The sequence below is a fragment of the Anneissia japonica genome, unplaced genomic scaffold (genome assembly GCF_011630105.1).
Source record: "Anneissia japonica isolate Jap-2015-1 unplaced genomic scaffold, ASM1163010v1 scaffold93_len1081246_cov171, whole genome shotgun sequence".
NCBI classification, from domain to species: domain Eukaryota; kingdom Metazoa; phylum Echinodermata; class Crinoidea; order Comatulida; family Comatulidae; genus Anneissia; species Anneissia japonica.
The window spans coordinates 507,516-526,867 of record NW_022726429.1 but is presented as its reverse complement, the minus strand read 5'-3'; the positions used below and the strand labels follow the sequence as shown (position 1 = coordinate 526,867).

At 30.6% G+C, this 19,352-nt stretch overlaps 1 protein-coding gene across 3 annotated transcripts in view; it reads right to left on the bottom strand.

Moving 5' to 3' along the window:
* Positions 1–19,352, bottom strand: part of LOC117113169 (CTD small phosphatase-like protein 3) — a 50,932-nt gene that overhangs the window by 8,304 nt on the left and 23,276 nt on the right. For 2 of the 3 annotated variants that reach the window (XM_033256442.1, XM_033256444.1), the window contains 6 exons: positions 18,787–18,873; positions 8,931–9,054; positions 7,485–7,598; positions 6,100–6,309; positions 5,463–5,577; positions 3,231–3,348 (listed from right to left, as the gene is read on the bottom strand). In XM_033256442.1, coding sequence (XP_033112333.1) covers positions 3,231–3,348; positions 5,463–5,577; positions 6,100–6,309; positions 7,485–7,598; positions 8,931–9,054; positions 18,787–18,873 — 768 coding nt within the window. The remainder of the gene's footprint in view (positions 1–3,230; positions 3,349–5,462; positions 5,578–6,099; positions 6,310–7,484; positions 7,599–8,930; positions 9,055–18,786; positions 18,874–19,352) is intronic. The other variant, XM_033256443.1, reaches the window with a different exon arrangement.

Sequence of the window (19,352 nt, the reverse complement as noted above, 5' to 3'; positions counted from 1 at the left end):
AAAGGTAGTATATATATATATATATATATATATATAAATATATATATTATTCATTATTCATTCATATAGAACATTTTTTACAATACAGTATGTAGGACAACGATTCTCATACTATGGGTCACGATGCAAAATTGGGTCGCCAAATAAATTAGGTCGTGAGACTTGTTAAGATTTATTTTTAAATGGGTTTTATATCATGCTAAATTTTAGGGCAGTAAAGGACCGTGCACATTCTAAGTATCATTTAAATATTTTACTTCAATTTTGTTCACCAGTTATAATGACTCCTGAGTAGCTGTTTTTATTGTCCCGGGAAGTGGGTTGTGGCAAATTTCCTGGACGTTTGTTTGGTTCGTTGGCCGAAAAGTTTGAAAACAGGTTATGTAGGAAAAGCAGACTCAAAACACACCTTTTCCTTTCCTATGTTTTTTATTATGCATTCTGATTTATATTATTGAGGTATGTTAGATTAGATGCCAATATCATTTAAGTATCTGTAAGTTACATGCCTGCCTGCTTGTCAGTGGTCTTTAATCACTAGTGAATGGGATGAAAATGGGGTGAAAATAAATAGTTACTCTGCACTAAACTGTTTCAGGTCTACGTAGTACACCTTTGATTTTTACTAGGACAGACTTGATCATTTTTACCTCACATTCAACATACTATATTATGTACATATATATCTCCAACAATTTACATCAATGAATTTATTGTTTTAACTACAAATAAATAACATTTGATTTTTTTCTTTCGATTATATTGATTTTATTGAATACAAAATCAATCATACACAATGAGCATCCATCCCTTGTCCTTGGGAAGTGACCTTAAAGTTCATATTCAAGTTGTATACATCCTAAACATTACCATGTGATTCAACAGTGCTAAATTTATTTCAGATCACCTCCATGTTACCAGGTACCAATATATACCCCCTGGGAATTACTTGGTGTAAGAATCACAGCGAGTTATGAAATGCAACAGATGAATACATTAACACAAGTGTGCACAAACACAGGTATATCTATAGTTTTACGTGCTGACACATAAAAGTAGATGATGTATCATGTCCAAGATTCAAGCGGCCAGCCTCGGGCTTGAACTTTTGACCTTCAGATTCTATTAGTCATTCCAATAGTCAAAAAGACACATGGCATAACTTTTATTTTTATTGGTCTTCATTTTCTAGTACCATATTAACCTAGCTATATCTTTAAAAAATAGAATGGTTAACATGATACAACATATTGTAAAGATGAGTAGAATCTAACAACTGTAATTAAATCCAACAAATTTAATTAAATCCTACAACCATAAATTAAAAAAATGTAATCACAAGCTTAATTAACGACTAGGTATCTAATATCATCAATCATGCAATCATGTGACCATCTATCTATCCAATCAGATGATCACCCACCAACCACATGATCATTACTCACATAAATAATCATCCAATCACATCATATCTATCAATGACATGATAGCATCCATCTAATAACATTAATCATCCATTAATTATGAGACTCTCACATCCAATTACACGTCCTTATTCAATATTGCCTAACAAAGTAACAGATTAATACCATGCATCTGTCTTGTGTAGCCCTACAGACTATCACCACTATCCAATCAGCGATTCGCCAAGGCTATGGTAGTCCCAGGGAGGGGCTCGCAGGCGCAGAGCAGCACTAAGAGAATTCAGTAACAGGTAAAGCATAAAAATAGTCTGTCATAAAACAGGAAAAAACAAGACATCATGGCAGCTGCTGGAACTGTCAATCGCATTTCCTCCCTAGCATTATAATGATTCACTCTTTAGCATGCTTGCTTTAACAGTTAAGTTTCCCAAACCTATTTCCTACAAATTATCACAAAACTTCTGTGGTGTACAGCGAAAAACACAGCTTTGGAGATCAAGCTTCTTTTATTAAACAATCCAGCGACTTGATAATTGACTATTGCTGAAACGGCAACAGCCAAGTTATTGAAAGGGCTTCTGAAAAATTCTCACTTGTGTTATGAAAAAGGTTAAATCATTCATAGGTAACCGTTTTGTTTGGTGACAGAAAGATCAGGAAATGAATGGTCATTATCATGCCTTTCTCTCTGCAATTAATTCTTAACTTCAGTAAATGTTCTACCTCAACATAATTATCATTATCTCCTCCTTCTGATGCAATTATTTTTATATTCACAATCATATCATTAAGCCCCAAAAAAACTGTTTGCCTAAAAGGTAGGCATATTATCAAGAAACACTAGAGGGTGACTTGATAACTGACTATCTCTACAAGAGCAACAGGCAAGTTATTTAAGTGGGGCCATAAAAAAAATTCTCAATTGTTAAGCAAGTATCTACATCATAGATTTATTTGGTGACAGATACTTCAGGAAATTAATTCTCATTATCATGCTATTAAGCATATCTCCTGATGTAATTATTTTCATACTCTTACAATAATTTTGAGCAACGTAAATAATGTTATTTTTGGCCTTATCATTGTACATACTTACTGTGATTACATCAGTATGCAGATTTACTCTATTCACCAAACTGCAAAATCTGTCACCTGATGGTACCTACCAGCTTAATGCAATCTTAGGTAACATATTTAATACCTATTCCTACATGTTCTTGGGTGGTAAAGCATTGCTTTTACATTGCCACATTTTTCCAACTTAGAATTAATGTTCAGCATGTAAGGATGTGGTTAATTAGTCTGAGGTACACATTCTATATCAGTAATGATATCTTTTTTTTACCCATAGGCTTCAAACGGTTGCACAATGCGCTTGATCACTTATTGACTTTTGAATATTTAAAAAATTAAAAAAATGTTAGACGAATTCATTTATTACATAAATTTTCAAAAGAAAAAATAATGTGCTCATCATGATTTTAACTTACAACCGTCCAACAATCCTCCGGGGCTAAACTATTCCCATGAATTTTCCCCATCAACGACATTTTTTTTGGATAAAATGCAGCCATTGATCGAGATAGGATAAATGTAAGATATTCTTTATTGCAGCATGCATAATGGAAATTTTGTTTCTCTACATAAAGTTTAATGTTATTTCAAACACCAACTTTAAATGTCAGAGGTCAAATGCAAGCTTGCAAAGTAGCATTCAAGGCCATTACAATAATTCAAATAAAATAATAGAATTAATTATAATACAAGTAATAATCGTGATGACGGATCTGACATTTTCAGGCTTACCAGATCCACAACTAAGCAGTATTCAGGTGCACTTCGCGTCTTGAGAGGCAGGACAGGATCTCGGCTGCCTAGGTCACAGACTTCCTGTAGTGGCGGAAGTTGCTTAATGAAATAATATCTAAGAAAGAAAAAAAAACAACAAAATGTTATAATACATACAGCAAATGCAACGAATGAATTACCTCATGATAAAGCGTAATATCAATTATTGAGAATTATAATGCTATTTAGAATCATAACACACGTAAAAAATAAATTACTCAACTATTTTATGATGCATATAAATACTAGTCTTTTATTAATTTACAAGTACAATGATATTATAACCATATATAGCATATTAGATTATTTGAATTTTGTCACTGATACACAAAAACTTGCATTAATAATAAACAAGTACAGTCACTGCTCACACAATAGAAGTGGCAAAATTCCATAGTGCTAAAAGGTCAACAATTTGAAAAAGCAAATACTGTAAGCTAGTAACTAATTATTGTGATGTATCTATATTGTTTGACAAAAAAGGCATTTATGATAGATTACATCGTAGATCATATTTTATTTAGAGTATTGTTACCACTTGGTAACAGAAAAATTAAGCTTGTTTATTCTTGAAATAAATTTCATATTATTAATCTCAATAAAAAATATCCATAATTAATTATTCATAAATATATACACACTAAATTTTTTAGCCAAATGTTTGGAGGTTGGCTTATAGAATAGTATCTGAACTATCTATGTTTATAACCAGCAAAACTAAGCTTAGATCTGTAAAGATATTTCACTGGATATATTTAAATTCAACTAGGTCTTCTATTTCTATATGAAAACATTATGATCCGATACTACACTAACAAAGTACAAAGAATAATAGAAAAAGCGCCGCTTTCAAATATATTGGGCTATGTATAATGTGGTTTATTTCCCAATAAGCAGAGCCCTTACAGATATATTCTATTTTGAATTCACATTGCAGCACTTATCAAGAGTAAAGTAGGCAGTAATTCCACTAGCCTTTAGTTGGTTTGTTTCACATTATTAAGACACTAATATTTTTTTTTTATTTCTCATGGATTAGTTAATTTTAATGCTGAAACTGCCAGTCTGATAGGAGTATGTACAACACATAATACCAAAATAATCTATTTTTATATTCATTTCCTATTTTTATTTCCAATAATTTTGTAATAAATGACGCTATCGACTAGGTGCCTCCCCCCTTTAATTACTGTAGTGCTGTATCAAAAGCCTCCAAGAGTTAATTTATAAGTGCCAAAGTGTTTATTTGGTCATTTACTATAGACACAAAAATAAGGAAAAAAAATAACAGTTGTAAAATCGTCCACTAATGAACTGTTCATAGTTCGATCAATTTATAACCTTGTGGTCAAATGCAAATTTCCTCTATAATTCTTTATGTTGTATGGTATAAAAAATATAATATTCTCAAATGGTATATTGAAAAGCTCATTAAAAGAAACCAATAATTCATCAGCTTTTAATGTTGAAAAAAAATGTAGCATCATTATGCATCCATTGCCGAGGAAAACTGTTTTTCATAAAATTTTCAATTGAACGCTAATAACTAGTAAAAGGTATAATGTAATTAAAGCATACAATATGAAAGGATGAGTCATGGGAAAGGCCCTATTAAGGTACAAACTAAATATTGAAAATATTATTATGAATTTGAGCTAATAACAAATTTACAACCATAACAATAACAATACGGTAATAACAATAGTAATAATAATAATAACAATAATAATGGTAGACTTACACGGCGCACCATGATAAGGCCTCTATACGCTTAATATTATTATTATTATCCCAGTCAATGGATTAAAGACCACGGAACACAGCCTCAGCTCCCCGGGGAAGTATTTTTTGCAGCATTCGTTAAGGCATCTAATTAGCGCATTTGGCATTCTAACCCTACCCAGTACCTACTTATACTCCTGGGTGGAGAAAAGCAATGCAGATAAAGTGGAATGCACAGCGAGGGATTCAACCTCCTACCTCAACGCTGAGCAATAATACCTGTTAATGCTGCGGCAAACCACGACAACTACAGCACCAACTTGAGTGTCATTTTTAATCAGTGAGACCGAGGGTTGAAAATGCCATGAGCACAAAGTGGTGGTCACCGCGGCGTGATATATGTCTCAAAAAATAATTAATCATAAAAATAATAATAATGATGACAATGGCGTAGATTAGATGACTTACGGGTCGAAGACTTCCCATTCTTCGGGGCCACCTGATGCGTCCTCTTCGTCCATGTACATGTTACTGTCTGGCGATTCTTCTGTTCCTGCTTTAACTATTTCATTACCATTATCATCTTAAAAAATACAAAAGAATCAAAAATTAAATTAAATTAATGAAGGCTGGTGAGGCAAATTACAATGGAGATTCATTTATTCAAAGCAAAATCATTTTTGCTTCTTGACATTAAAAATACAATGAATTTTAAAGGAATAAAAGAGGCCAATTGAAAAAAAAATTTTATATATTTAAGCAACATAGATGATCACAATGACAACAATGATGATGATGATGATGATGATGATGATGATGATGATGATGATGATGATGATGATGATGATGACGATAACAACGATGATAGTGAAGATACTAATACTGAAGATGATATTGAGGATGTTGAAAATGAAATGGATGATGAAAATGAAGATGATAATTCAAATAATGAAAATGATGGTGATATTAAAAATGACAAGGACAATAAATCTACGATGACGATGGTGAAATTGAAGAGGACATGGTGATGTTAAGGATGATAACGACAATGATAATAAAAAAGATAATAATGATGATGGTGAAAAAGAAGATGTTAATCCCATACCTCTTTCACTATATGATGAATCTTTCAAGTCCTCAGCATAGGTCTCTGTGATCATCTCAGCAGTAGTTAGCCCATCGACACAAGGCAGTTCTTCTTCCGACGTACTGGGAGGGCAACAGGCATGAAGGCCCTGTGCAGCCTCAAATACATCGTCATTCATTTCATCCCCTTCAATGCTGCTGTCCCCTTCCTTGCTGTCATTACCAATGCCTGAGAAAATCAAGGTCAGTTTAAAAATAAGCATGAATATATAATAAACAATAATCTGAAATCAATCAAATTTTTCATGTTTTTTGATTTTTTGATTTTTTTATTTTTTTTTTCGGAGGGATGGAGGGAAGTTAATGTTCCTATAAATTTTAATATACTTTAAATATTATATTTTATGTAACATATTGTACAATAATGAAATGTTTTTATTGAAAACTACACAAATATTTAAATATATGCACAAATCGTTATGCATGACATGCACATCTGAGGAAAAATCAATAAAATTAGCACACCATTGCCAGATAGGCTATATAACATACAGCTCTAAGATACAATTTTCAACTAAATCATCAATTAAATTTGCATACAGATAGTGCAACACATGTTGAGAAACAAAATTGTACATTATGAAATAAATTGTTCATATATTACTTGTTTGAGAGAATAAACCTGTTGATTAGTGTTTATGCTTCCAATTTCTCTATTGGATTCAAATTCTGTCAGATTTTTTTTTATGACTGAAAAACAACCCCACTCCCTAAGCCTTATTGTGAAACTTAGTTTAATAGAGCATCCTTCCATCCTGTCTGGAATGTGTATACAGTATGCTACTATAAAGTGGAAGGAATTTTTAAAATAATAAAAAGAAACATAGTCATCAATCCATCAAAGATCACTCTACACATAGAACTAATAGCCAATCAAAGGTAGAAATATTAGGATATTTATATTTTCAAAAGGCATTACAAGATAATTATTGGCAACACTACGTGTATTTTAACACACACTACTACAATAGAGTATAAATTGTATGTGTCCTCTATCAAATTAATATAACTCTATATTAATAATAACAACAATGGTTGAACTATAGAGCGCATATTATAGAGACCTCTATGCACCTAACTTAAACGTGAAAAAATTAAACAGACCAAGAAAGTAATTACCTAATTTAACCCTAAAGACATGCTAATAATACTCCTTAAACTAAGCATGACTGGTCGCCGACTCCAATATTAATAGTCGATTACAAGGTGGGCATTTTAGAAGTACATACATTTTCAACATGCATGACAAGATTAATACTGGCTCACATTATAAATTATTTCAAAAAAACACAGTACTTATAAAGTCTTTAAATAGTTTTAAGTAAAATAATTATATTTCCTTACCGAATAATTGATAGACAGGAGAAAATATGGAGCCGAGGATACCCGTCCTCGCAGGGTTGTCGCCAGAGGCAGGGGCTTCTGATGATTTGGCAGCTACAGCGTTCTTGGGTGCAACTAAATGTAAAGGATGTAACAATTAACCTACTACATTCAAACCATTAAATTGTGCATACTATTAATTAATCTCAGATGGCGTTGAATCATCTCGGCGTGAATACTAATGTACAATAGTTTAAATGAGAATATCAATTTTTTTTTTTAACTAGCCATGAAAATTAATCATTTTAACAGGAATTTAAAAACCATAAAACATACTGACTTTATGTTGACATTTGTAATGTAATTTTAGCAACCGATTTAATTTATATTTTGTAATAACCCATCCATATAATTCAGTTTTATTATTTTCCAATATATTTTATGTCTTTATTTTCCTTCACCAGCCTTGGAGAGTTACATATTAATGATTTGGTACACCAAATACTAAAATCATGTTGGGTCAATTAAACTTTTGTTTTAATAAGAACACATTTTATAAGAAAACTGAGGCTGAAATTGCTTTAAAAATAAGAACAAAATACTGTAAGAACAAATTGAGGTTAAGGAAACCGACAGATCTTGTTAAGTGCAGTAGGAGTGTCTAATCAATACCAGGGCTCTATCACAGTACAATAATAATACTGACTGTACAATAATAATTATCTATCTTTGAAAAGTGTGAAAATAAGAACAATATACTGTAAGAACATTTTGAGCCTGAAATTGGCCAAAAAAAAACAAAAACAAAAACAAAACAAAACAAAAAAACAACACTGAGCCTAAGCAAAGTGTTACTGGTTCTTGTAGGTTACCTTTTATATTACAATTTTAAAATATTGCAAAAATAAATAAAAGCTCTAATTTGCTCCTTATTGGTTTTATGCAATATACTGTCATTATAAAAAACATAAAATAAATGAGGTAAGAAATAGCTACACAGTAGCAGTGAGGTCTGAAGTAGCTTTTTAATGTATTTAGGTCATATGCGTCAGTGTTCGAATGACCCATTTAGATAAAAAATAAGCATTAATGTAAGAATAGCCCATTCTCAACGGGGGATGACTTTAGCCACATCACAGACCATTATATTTTTTCCCCGAAAAAGAAATAGCGTTTTACCAGAATCTGACCCAAACTATCCTCAACAAGGTGGCTACAACATTATCAGATCTATTTTAGACATTTTAAGTTCATCAAAAATTGTGCTATGACTTATTAAAATCGTGTTTAAACTTATTTCAAACAAGAATAGCAGATCTATAAATAGTTCCTAACTGCAGGAGGTATAATTTTTTTTCCACAATAGTCACATGACTTGTGAACAATACAGAGTGCAATGGTCAAATGTTATCTCACCTACTGTATCAAATTAAATTTATAGTAAAAAAAAATCATTGTTAGACTTACTTGAGTTATTGTTCTCAAGGTTGCAACCTGAATCTAATCGAGTTCTTTTGCCAACATTAACAGGCGTTGATGAGATCAGGTTTTCATCTTCCACCCTTCTCCTCTTCCTTGGCATCCCAATTGACTAAAAAAAAATATAATAATAAATTTATATTTTGTGTCAAATTTAGCATCAAAATATCCTTTAGTAAAATGTTCATAATAAATTAGGCAAAAATCTGAAATTCAAGTAGTAAAATGGTGATTCAGATGCTTGTCTTCCAAATTCAAGGGCTTGTGTTCGAATCCTATAAAATACCAGAACATTATTTTATCATTATACTAAAAACAATATAATTCCTAAGCCTCTTTTAAGATACTGGGTTTATTGACCATTGCACAACAATCCTGTAAATGCCAAGTACATTTTTTGAAGCAGAAATTAGAAAACAAGCTGTTGAATCTGGAAAACTGATTTTAAAATAATGGAAATGAATTACTATTAAATAAAAAAATGTCCTGACATACAAATATTTTCTAGGGTTCATATTGTTGATAGAGTAGCAGGATGCAAATAAAACTACAGTTCCATTGAAGAAGTACTCAGTACAGTACATCATGTTAAATGGTTCTGCTCTTGACAATCCTTATCCACCATAACTATTACTAAAGTATGTATTTATTCATTTTATTTAGTTATTTATATAGCACTTTATCTTGCAGATACGAAGCGCTTCTGTCCCCGGTCATTGGGTATACTGTATGTATAAATGTTGCTGACTGTAAACAACACAGGGGCAGGTAAGTCGACCAGGTACCAACACTCATGGGTGGAGGGAAGCAATGCAGATAAAGTGCATTGCTCAAGGGCACAAGCGAAATGCTAGTGAGTTGAGAAAATATTTAAATAATAATCTAATTAAAGATTAAGGAATGATAAACAATAAATATAACAGAATTCATAACCAGGCTTAAAAAAGATGACTTGTTAATTTTAAAATATAACGTAATATGAATGAAAGATTAATTATATAATTTCATAAAATTTTGTCATCACAAAACAAAGGGATGTATACATGCTTAAAATCCTAATAAATCTATGGTGCTTGTTTAAAATTACATTATTACTTTAATAAACCAGACAGAAACATTGGAATAATAACATTAAATCTTCCGGTAAATATCAGCAAGAATTCTATTTCTTCATCATGCATAACCATTTCCAACAAATCTGTCTAGAAAATTCCTCTACTTAACATTTATTGGGGAGGCAATACAGTGTGCGTAATAAGAAGCTAGAGTAAATTTCGAGATTTTGCATAGCAACGACTTAGCGACGGCACTTGCATTCGCATTTTGCCTTAATTGTAAGCTCGTGTACATTTGAATATCAGCAATATTCTAAATAATTGTCATCAGGAATATGTCATTCATTTTTTAAGGACATTTTACATTGCTATATGCAGAGTACAATCAAATTATAGAAATACTCTATTAAATAAGTTTCATTAAGAGACTTAAATGTCTGTTTACATTATTAAGTTTTATGTGACAAATTTGTGACATGCTCATAAAAGAATTGATGACGTCACACAACTAGCAAACATACGTATTTGTCACATAAAATCTAGACGGTGTGATCTAGCAGACTTTTTAGGAATGTTTAATGGTTTGCAGGGATTTGAACCCAGGACCAGGGATTAGAAGGCACGATGATGTAATAAGTAGTATTACCACCACTAAGGAGGCTACAGTATATATTCACCGCTGTCTGTCTGTTAGCAAGAATACACAAAAAGTAAAGAGTGGATCATCATAAAATTCAGTGGTACAGTGCATAATAATCTACGAAAGAAACATATTTTGGGAAGAAAATATCAAGGTCACTGAAATTTAATTAACCATGAGCATAAAATAACCTAATGGAATCGTCCTTTACAGTATAAACGGCCTGCGTATTGTTTGGTAGATACAGGGTAGAGGTATGCACTCAATGAAATCACTGCTCCACTTGTCTTTGCTATTCTATTTTTCCCTTCCAACAGCACACTTTAACACCTTTAAATTTAATAACAGATTTAGCTTGTAAGTATGCTTAATAAGTGGTAGAATGAGGACTGTTACAAGAACTTGTTCTACCCAGCTGGGATACAAAATTATAATCTGAGGTATTTAATATAGGACTAATTAATATTGTATTGGCAGTCATGAGCTTTATTTATTTCCATACTTTGTGGACAATAAAAAAATTGGTATCATGTATCTATATGCTTTGATTTTAAAACAATATTTAAAATCAAGACTAGGATAAAATGCATGATATTTATCTAAATAATAAAATAGAGATAAAATTACAAGTCCAATATATACAGGAGATGGACTTGAGTCATTACATGAAAAAGAAGTAATATATATTGAAGAGAGAAAATGAAAAATTATCTAACATCCAATCAAAACTCTACATATACTGCATTAATTAGATGTACATTAAATACATCATTCTTACTCGGTATTTAATCTGAATTTTTCCATCGAGAAGTTCAAGGTTACGTTTAATCATTTACCAAGCAAGTCATATTTATAGAGTCTCGCTTTATCTCTACCATTGATAACATACAGTACATCAGATGTTCACACTTCAGGGCATGCTGGTTTTATGTTACTGAGCTACATTGATTTGTGATAATAACTTTAACGTAATCGAGGATCGGCATGTAATTAAGATGGGGTTTCCTTTGGTAGAGTGATAGTATTTTGGTTGCCTTCATACTCTACAGTGGTTTTGAGACACTCCATTTAAAGTATTAGTAACATGTAACGTGATATCTACCAATCACCAACTATACCATTAATATACTATTATGTTATTTCCATTACATATCGCATTTTATGTTTTATTTTTCTTTCTTTTTTTTCATTCTCGTCCAAATGTGAGTAACTTGAAACTTGCAAGATGAAATAACAAGCCTTAAAAGTTAATGTGAAAAGAATGAAGTTATGTTTTTCTACAAGTAAAGGAAAAAAAAGCACTCAGTGATTGATTTAAAGCCAGAACCCTGAAATCAGAAGGCAAGTATCTAGCATTATGTAGTAGATTGCATATAATAGACACAAAACTATGTTATTGTTAACTACTGTCAATGATCGCAATAACCAAAAAAGGGTAGAGAGTTTAGAGGTATATTTTATGCTTCAATGTTTTTCTTTAAAATTACACAACTAGTAGTATTCCGGCATATTGTTCATTGTTTATTCCAAATATGCTGACATAATGGTTTCTGCATTTGAATGTAAAATGAGTTTAGTATCATTTTTATCATTGTATTCAGAATGTTATGGTAATCTACAGAAATTTATAAATGAAATCTTTAATGATTTAATAAATATCACAATCAAAACAATCCTGATGAGAATCATTATCATTAATCACTATCATCACTATCAGTATCACCATGAAAATCATATGAAAAAGATCATCATAATATAATTAACATAGCTTAGTTACCAACCGTCTCGCATCGTGCGGGACGGTCCCGCATTTCAAAGAGATTTTGGATGAAACACGCATTTTGCAGAAAAACATGCATGATTATAAAATTGTCACGCATTACTACAAGTCTACAGTATGCGTGATAACGAATTATCGAGAATTCAGAGGAAAATTTGTTTAAAATTAGAATAAAACTGGTTTTATTAAAAATATAAAAACGGTCATGCAGTAACTTAATCATTAGAGAGCTTTCCTTGTCTCATTCGAGAATCAATTCACTGACAAAATTTCTCTCTTTCGACCAAAATAACTCAGCCATCTATGCCATCAAATGATGATTAAAATAATCATTATCATCACTAACATCAGTGTTGCCAGAAGTATCATCATGTGACGATAATAATCATGAGGATCATGATCACAATCATCATGGTTATTATAATTGATGACCATATAAACAACATGAACATCACCATCAATCACCACCATCATAATGCGCTGTTTTATTACTGTATCATAAGATCTACATCCTGCGGCATCATCATTGAAAGCCGCCTCTACTACAAATTGCCACTGTACACATTACAAGCGGCTTTCAACTAATGAAGCACTGCAAGTTATTCCAAGGGTCACCTAGCGGACATGTGTCTTATCATCTAATTAAAGAATACAAAAAATTCTCCAAGACAAAAGGTACCACATCATCCAATCAGATTATAATCCCTTACACAAAAACTACTAATGCTTAAGGTACATCCTTTTTAAGAGATATTGTTTATGTTAAGCAACATAGGTTAAATAATAATATAAAATTGCAATTTGTTTATACAATTATATAATATAATGTTTTTATCACCAATTTAGACAGACAGAATAATGTTTATGAACTTTCCAAACCGTTGAAAGCCTGAATTCTTTTTTCACACTCATCACATTTTTTTTGACAAAAAAACTGTTGTATGCCCTTATTTAGGCATAATGTGCCTATATACGGTGATGATATGATGTCATCATGACCATAGTTCAGCATATCACATCACATGCTTTTGTTAAATAAAAGTTGATAGTCTGGAAAGGGCTTTAAATTGGCTAATAACTGGCTTACATGGAGAAGGTCTTTAAATCAGTAAAAATTTAATGATCTCATTGCAAATTGATAAATTATTTGTATCTTTTTATAGCCTAGTAGCGTAGGTGGTTGAAAGGATCTGTTATTTTGTTTTTGCATTTTGTTTCTGAGAGCAGATCATTTGATTGAATTGGATGACAGTTGGCATCTTCTGCTTTTGCTGCTCCTCAGCATTGTCCGGAAGGAAATTTGACTGTTTTATAATACTGTATATTGTTTTAAATTATTTTCAATTTGAATCATTTAGGTCAGATTGTTAAATTAACCAAAAAAATAAAATTTAAATTTGTTTTGATATAGTATGCAAAATCAAATTTAAAGAGTGTTTTTAAAGCAAGTTTTATTTATTGGCTTTCTCCTGGGGCCCAACCTGGGATAAGACATACATCCTATCATGGGTTCCTTTATAATTATTTAATTATTTTTTTATACTATAGACAACTACTGTAATTAAAAATTTACACTCTACACAACAAAAAAGTCTCCAATACTATAGTTTATCAATTTCAGCTGAGAAAAAATCTTCACAAATAAAATATTTGAGAATTAATTTTTTTTAAAACTGTTCTAAAATTAGTACTGTCCACTGGCCTGTTGCATGTTCAGTAAACGGCAGGAGAGCGTTTTCAATTTACCTTTCCAGTAGTTGTGTTTTTTGCAAAGGCCTTCCACATTTGCGAATGAAATTCAAACTTATTTTAACCATCAGTACAATAAGATAAGACAATATACAGTTAAACTTGCCTAACTCGAATAATTTCTGAGTCGATCTTATTTTACATGCCAAACTGTTGTGTTTTCCATTAATTAACAATCTGTAAGTCAAATTTAATCTAAGTCCAACAATTTTTCAATGCCTATTTGGGTTCGATTTAGACAAGTAACTGTATTTTTGCTTTGCTAGGAATTACAGATAAATCTGACTTATGTATAAGAAAAAAATAATGAAAGAAATATAATCTGATCTTTTTGCTAAGCGAGTTTGACAAATCCTGTACTTTTGCTATAATTAGACCTTTCTACTAGAAAGATTTTTTTTTTACGTGGTTTCTCATCCTAATATTTTGAAAAAAAGGAGAATGAGGCACTTCTTTCTCTTCTTTTTTATTCCGAGATGGCAAATCCAAGATGGTCGATGGGAAACCTACTACTTTCTCACTTTTACCAAGTAGACACATTGAAAGCAAATAAAAGAAGCACTAGACATGATTCATACCATATTTATCCCCCAAACATGAACGATTAATTTTACTGATGCCAGATTTTCGTTCTTTTCGTTAAAAAAAAAAAAGTTGGTGAGGCAGAGAAAATGAATGTGCGAGGAACTAGTAATTTTTTTTTATTTGGTTTAACATCATTCAGAAAAGTATTTCAAAAATTTGGGATGAATGAAATTATCTGTAAAAATACAGTGGTTATTATTTTAGAATCAAGTTATATAATAAAAATATTTATTTGGCAAACGGACAGTAAATAAAGGTTTGCCCACATGGGGACAAGGGCAAAAGCCCGAACAAAAACTGCTCCATATCTTTCATAACAGACAGTACATCAAACAATCAGAAAATTAATCAGACAAATAAGATAAAATGATTAACCATTCTTGAATCAGGAAAATGTTAACAGAGAATTGGGTTATGCAGTAGTTAAAAAACAGAGTATCTGATTGTAGCCAACTTTATTTTTCAGAAACAAATCCTAATTAACAGATAAATTACAGCACAAATAATACGTGTGTAATTATCATTATTAGTAGTAGTATAAAGTACACATTTTTTTGTTTCTTTTTTTTTTTTGCAAAGCATTATTCTTGAATAGAAATATTTGTTGTAGAAATAACCTATTTTGAATAAAGGTTGCGCTCAAAAGTACAATAATGTGCTTTGATGTATCGTATCATTATAGGACAATATTTAACTGAAATTTTTTTACAAATTGAACTGACTTATGAGATTAAAAGTACTAACAAATCTGGGCTATGTGACAAATTTGTGTGCCCATATTTGGTATGATGATGTCATATTACATCCAAATACGGGTATATCACATTTTTTTGTCACATACGATCAACTTTTTTTTTTTCTTTTTTTTTCTTGAGTCGTATACTGTCCTCCTAGTAAACCTGCTAGTTTTTTAGGTATAGTAATTATATTTTTGTATTTGACTTGGGTTTTTGTATTTTTGTAAATGAATGGGGTTCGATATATTTTTCTATTTTTGTATGTGATTATGGTTTGTATTTATGAATTGTTGTTTTTCACTGGCTATTTGTGAAGAGTGTCCCCAATTCAGCTTTTAGCTGCTAAGGAACTCTATTTTGCCAACTTGATTTTATATTTTTTTATAAAAAAATTTTGAATAAAGATACCGAGATATAAAATTCTGCGGTGCTGATTTGGTTGTATGTAAATGGTATTTTTGATGTAAATGCAGCAATACATATGCTGTTATTATTACTTTATTATATACAGCTCCTCCATTAATCTCTGTTATAACATCACCATCAAGAATACTGTACTATACATTAATATTGCATAATACATTTATGCAGTCAATCTAAAAATAGCTTGCAGTACATGGCTCATTCTAACATATTAAGTACTTCTACAGAGACAGTAATGTATTATTACTAGTATACCTAATCAATTAAATGGTTAATAAATCTATATTTTTACATGAAAAACTATATGAGAGTACAAATATAATCTTGTAATTATATGTCCTGTAAAGTAAGAAAATAAACCAATACTGTAAGTGTACGTATCTTATATTTTTATGTTATGTACTTTATTTTCCTATTATACCAAGAATGTATTTTGTGTTGTAAGCCTATAGGAGATGTCGGGAGAGCCCAGTGACAGGAATGTTTTGTTGCTTTTTAGCAATCTGACCAGTCAGCCATACTTTTTTTTTGTTTTATTAATACTGGTGCAAACAAATGATATATAATAATAATAATAATATAAATCTGATATTAATTATAAAATATAAATGATGGATTTCCTTTAATTAAAAAAAATGAAAAAAATAAAAAGATTGTCAGTCTTAAAATTAAAAAAAGATGTTTAAATGCCATTAAAACATTGAAACAGACCGTTTAAAATAATCAAAATAAGTAAACTGATATGCCTACACTTTTTAAAAATGCTGTTAATTTACACACACAGTTTACTATAAAAAAAAAAATTTTTAAACCTGAAATCAATTACCAGTCTATTAAGTGCATGAAAATAAAGTAATATTTTGCTTGTAAATTAGCAAAAGAAAAAAAAAAAAGATTTTATTCTTCCATTAAATTAAAAAGTAAACATTCAATTATATTCTTTTAGTTTTATTACCGTAGTTTAATATTCTATTTACAGTGTATCATTAAAAATAATATAAACTAATAAAATCCCTAAAATCCAGATATTTATTTTTAAATTCACATTATTTATTATGAGATATTTTGAGACGTGTCTGTGCAGGTAAGTTAATACATGAATGTGTAATATATGTGATGACTCAACAGTGTGCTCCCTCAAGAAATACCGGTAACCGAATCCCACGTTGCTATTCTACGTTGTTTGCTATCATTTTCAAGTATCTGTTTCATTTAGGTGTTGGTAAAATCCTTACCCACGAGAACCATGTCTAGTCGTATTTTCATAACATAAGTTCAACTTTGACATCTATGATTGACACATGTCAAATGTGATTAGTGGCTAGATACAGGTATAATAATTTTCCTTTGATCAAGCCTACTGTGCCTTATCAGCAATTATGACTACCAATGTAATTACTGTATATTGCTAGGCAACTTAATTTTTTCCATCATATTATTTATAATTATTCATCTTCTTCTTAACATATTTCTACTGTCTCCAAAGTATTAATAGACACTAATATTTAACATGTTTCATTTATATTATTACTTATTATTATTACTTATTATTATAAATATTTCTGTTGTGTTTATTTTTAGTATTTATACATTATCAGTAGTATTATTATTATTATTATTACTATTATTATTAGTCTTTTAATAATACTATGATATATATTTGTATTACTATATATTACGTATCTAAATTCATATTACAGTAATTATATTGTTTACTATTTATCATAGTATTCATTATTGAGATTGTAAGTAACACTGCTATTTGGAATTAAAAAGATTAAAGATTAAATTTTCTTTTTACTGCCCAATCCAATTCCAAATATTTGAAATTAGAAATTTGGGCTGGGCACTTGGGGACCCGCAAAAGCCACAGTGCAGCACCAGTTTGCCATTTAACAAAAACACTGTCCACTAACTCTCATGCGGTCTTATTCCAAGGAGCACAGCAATCCGACTTTATTTAAAACCTCGTGCTGGCAGGGTTCGGACTGGCAAGAAGCAGACACATTAACTCTCAGCGAAACGCTCAGCTCCCTTGCCATCAGTACTGTAGGCCTACAATAAAAGTGTTCAGGTATGACACCAGGCTATAAACTCTGGATGTCATGAGTTCGATTTCAATCTAAATCGCTTCCAATGATATTGAGTACAAAGTTACAACATAAATGATGATCATAACTTCTTTTAAAAATGGTTATAACAAAAATACCAGTTCCAATAAATTTTAAGTTTATACAGAAAAATGTCTGTCTATAACTCAAAAACTCAGCTCTGCTAATGGTGCACTCTCCTTATGTACAGTGATAAGGCCCAATAAAAATAAAATATTAGTTTATCACCCTTGCGCATGTTTTTTTTAATTTTTTTTTTGTTTTTTTATTTATTTTATTTTTTTTTTTTCATTAAATATATTGTTTGTATTATCTCAATAATGTTTTACTTTGAATATCACTGCACCAGCAAAAAACTCAAGGGTGATATTTGCAGCAAAATAAACAAAAAATAAAAAAAGCCTCCCTCATCACTTTTCCAGCCTAGATAGGGTGATAACTAATATTTTTTATAGGGCCTAACAAAACATTGCATTTAACAGACAGGGCTTACGATGGGAGTTTGTATGACTCAGGACAAAAAAAGCAGAGAGACCCACCATCAAAATGATGATCGAGTCTAACCTACTATTCAAAATTATGTACTGTAGATCATTATTATATGTATTGCTGCATTAATGTTACCAAAACCTAATATCTTGTATCAACTGACCTAGTTTATCTTATACATAGTATTCATATTATTTATATGATACATTAAAGGAAGAAAAGCAAAAAATGTAATTAACAAAATGATGGAAGATTGGGTCTTGTAAGAAGCTTACCTTTTTGGATGGCCAGATAATGTTCGTAATAGATGAGATGAGAGAGGGGACAGCAAAAGGGATAACAGGGGTCCTTGAGGCCGATTCCTGATAGCAGAAAAAAGAAGTAGCTAATACTAAAACCAGAGTACCATGAAATAAACACCTTGTGAATTAGGTACAACAGGCAGGTTAAATAAAAAATGTTTTAATATGAATATTTTCTTTTACCTAAGGCAGTACATATGTACATTGCACAGGTGATGGTCTCAAAAACCTAATGTTATTAAATTATTTTAAACATTCCATAGGAAATTTATATTTTAAAATTTTAAAAAAAATATTTGTCAGTGAATTAAAATGAATTTTCACAATTATAAATAAATATTCATTATTTTTCACTAGTCTTTTATTTTAATCTAGGCCTGAAGTAATATATATATAGTTTAAACATTTGTGCAAATTCAAATCTCTTTTTGATAAATGGAAAAACATACTCACATGATAAACACATTTTTATATCTATTAGAATTTTTTTTTGATGGTCCAAAACTATTTGAATAAAAACGTTAACGCATTTTATTCTC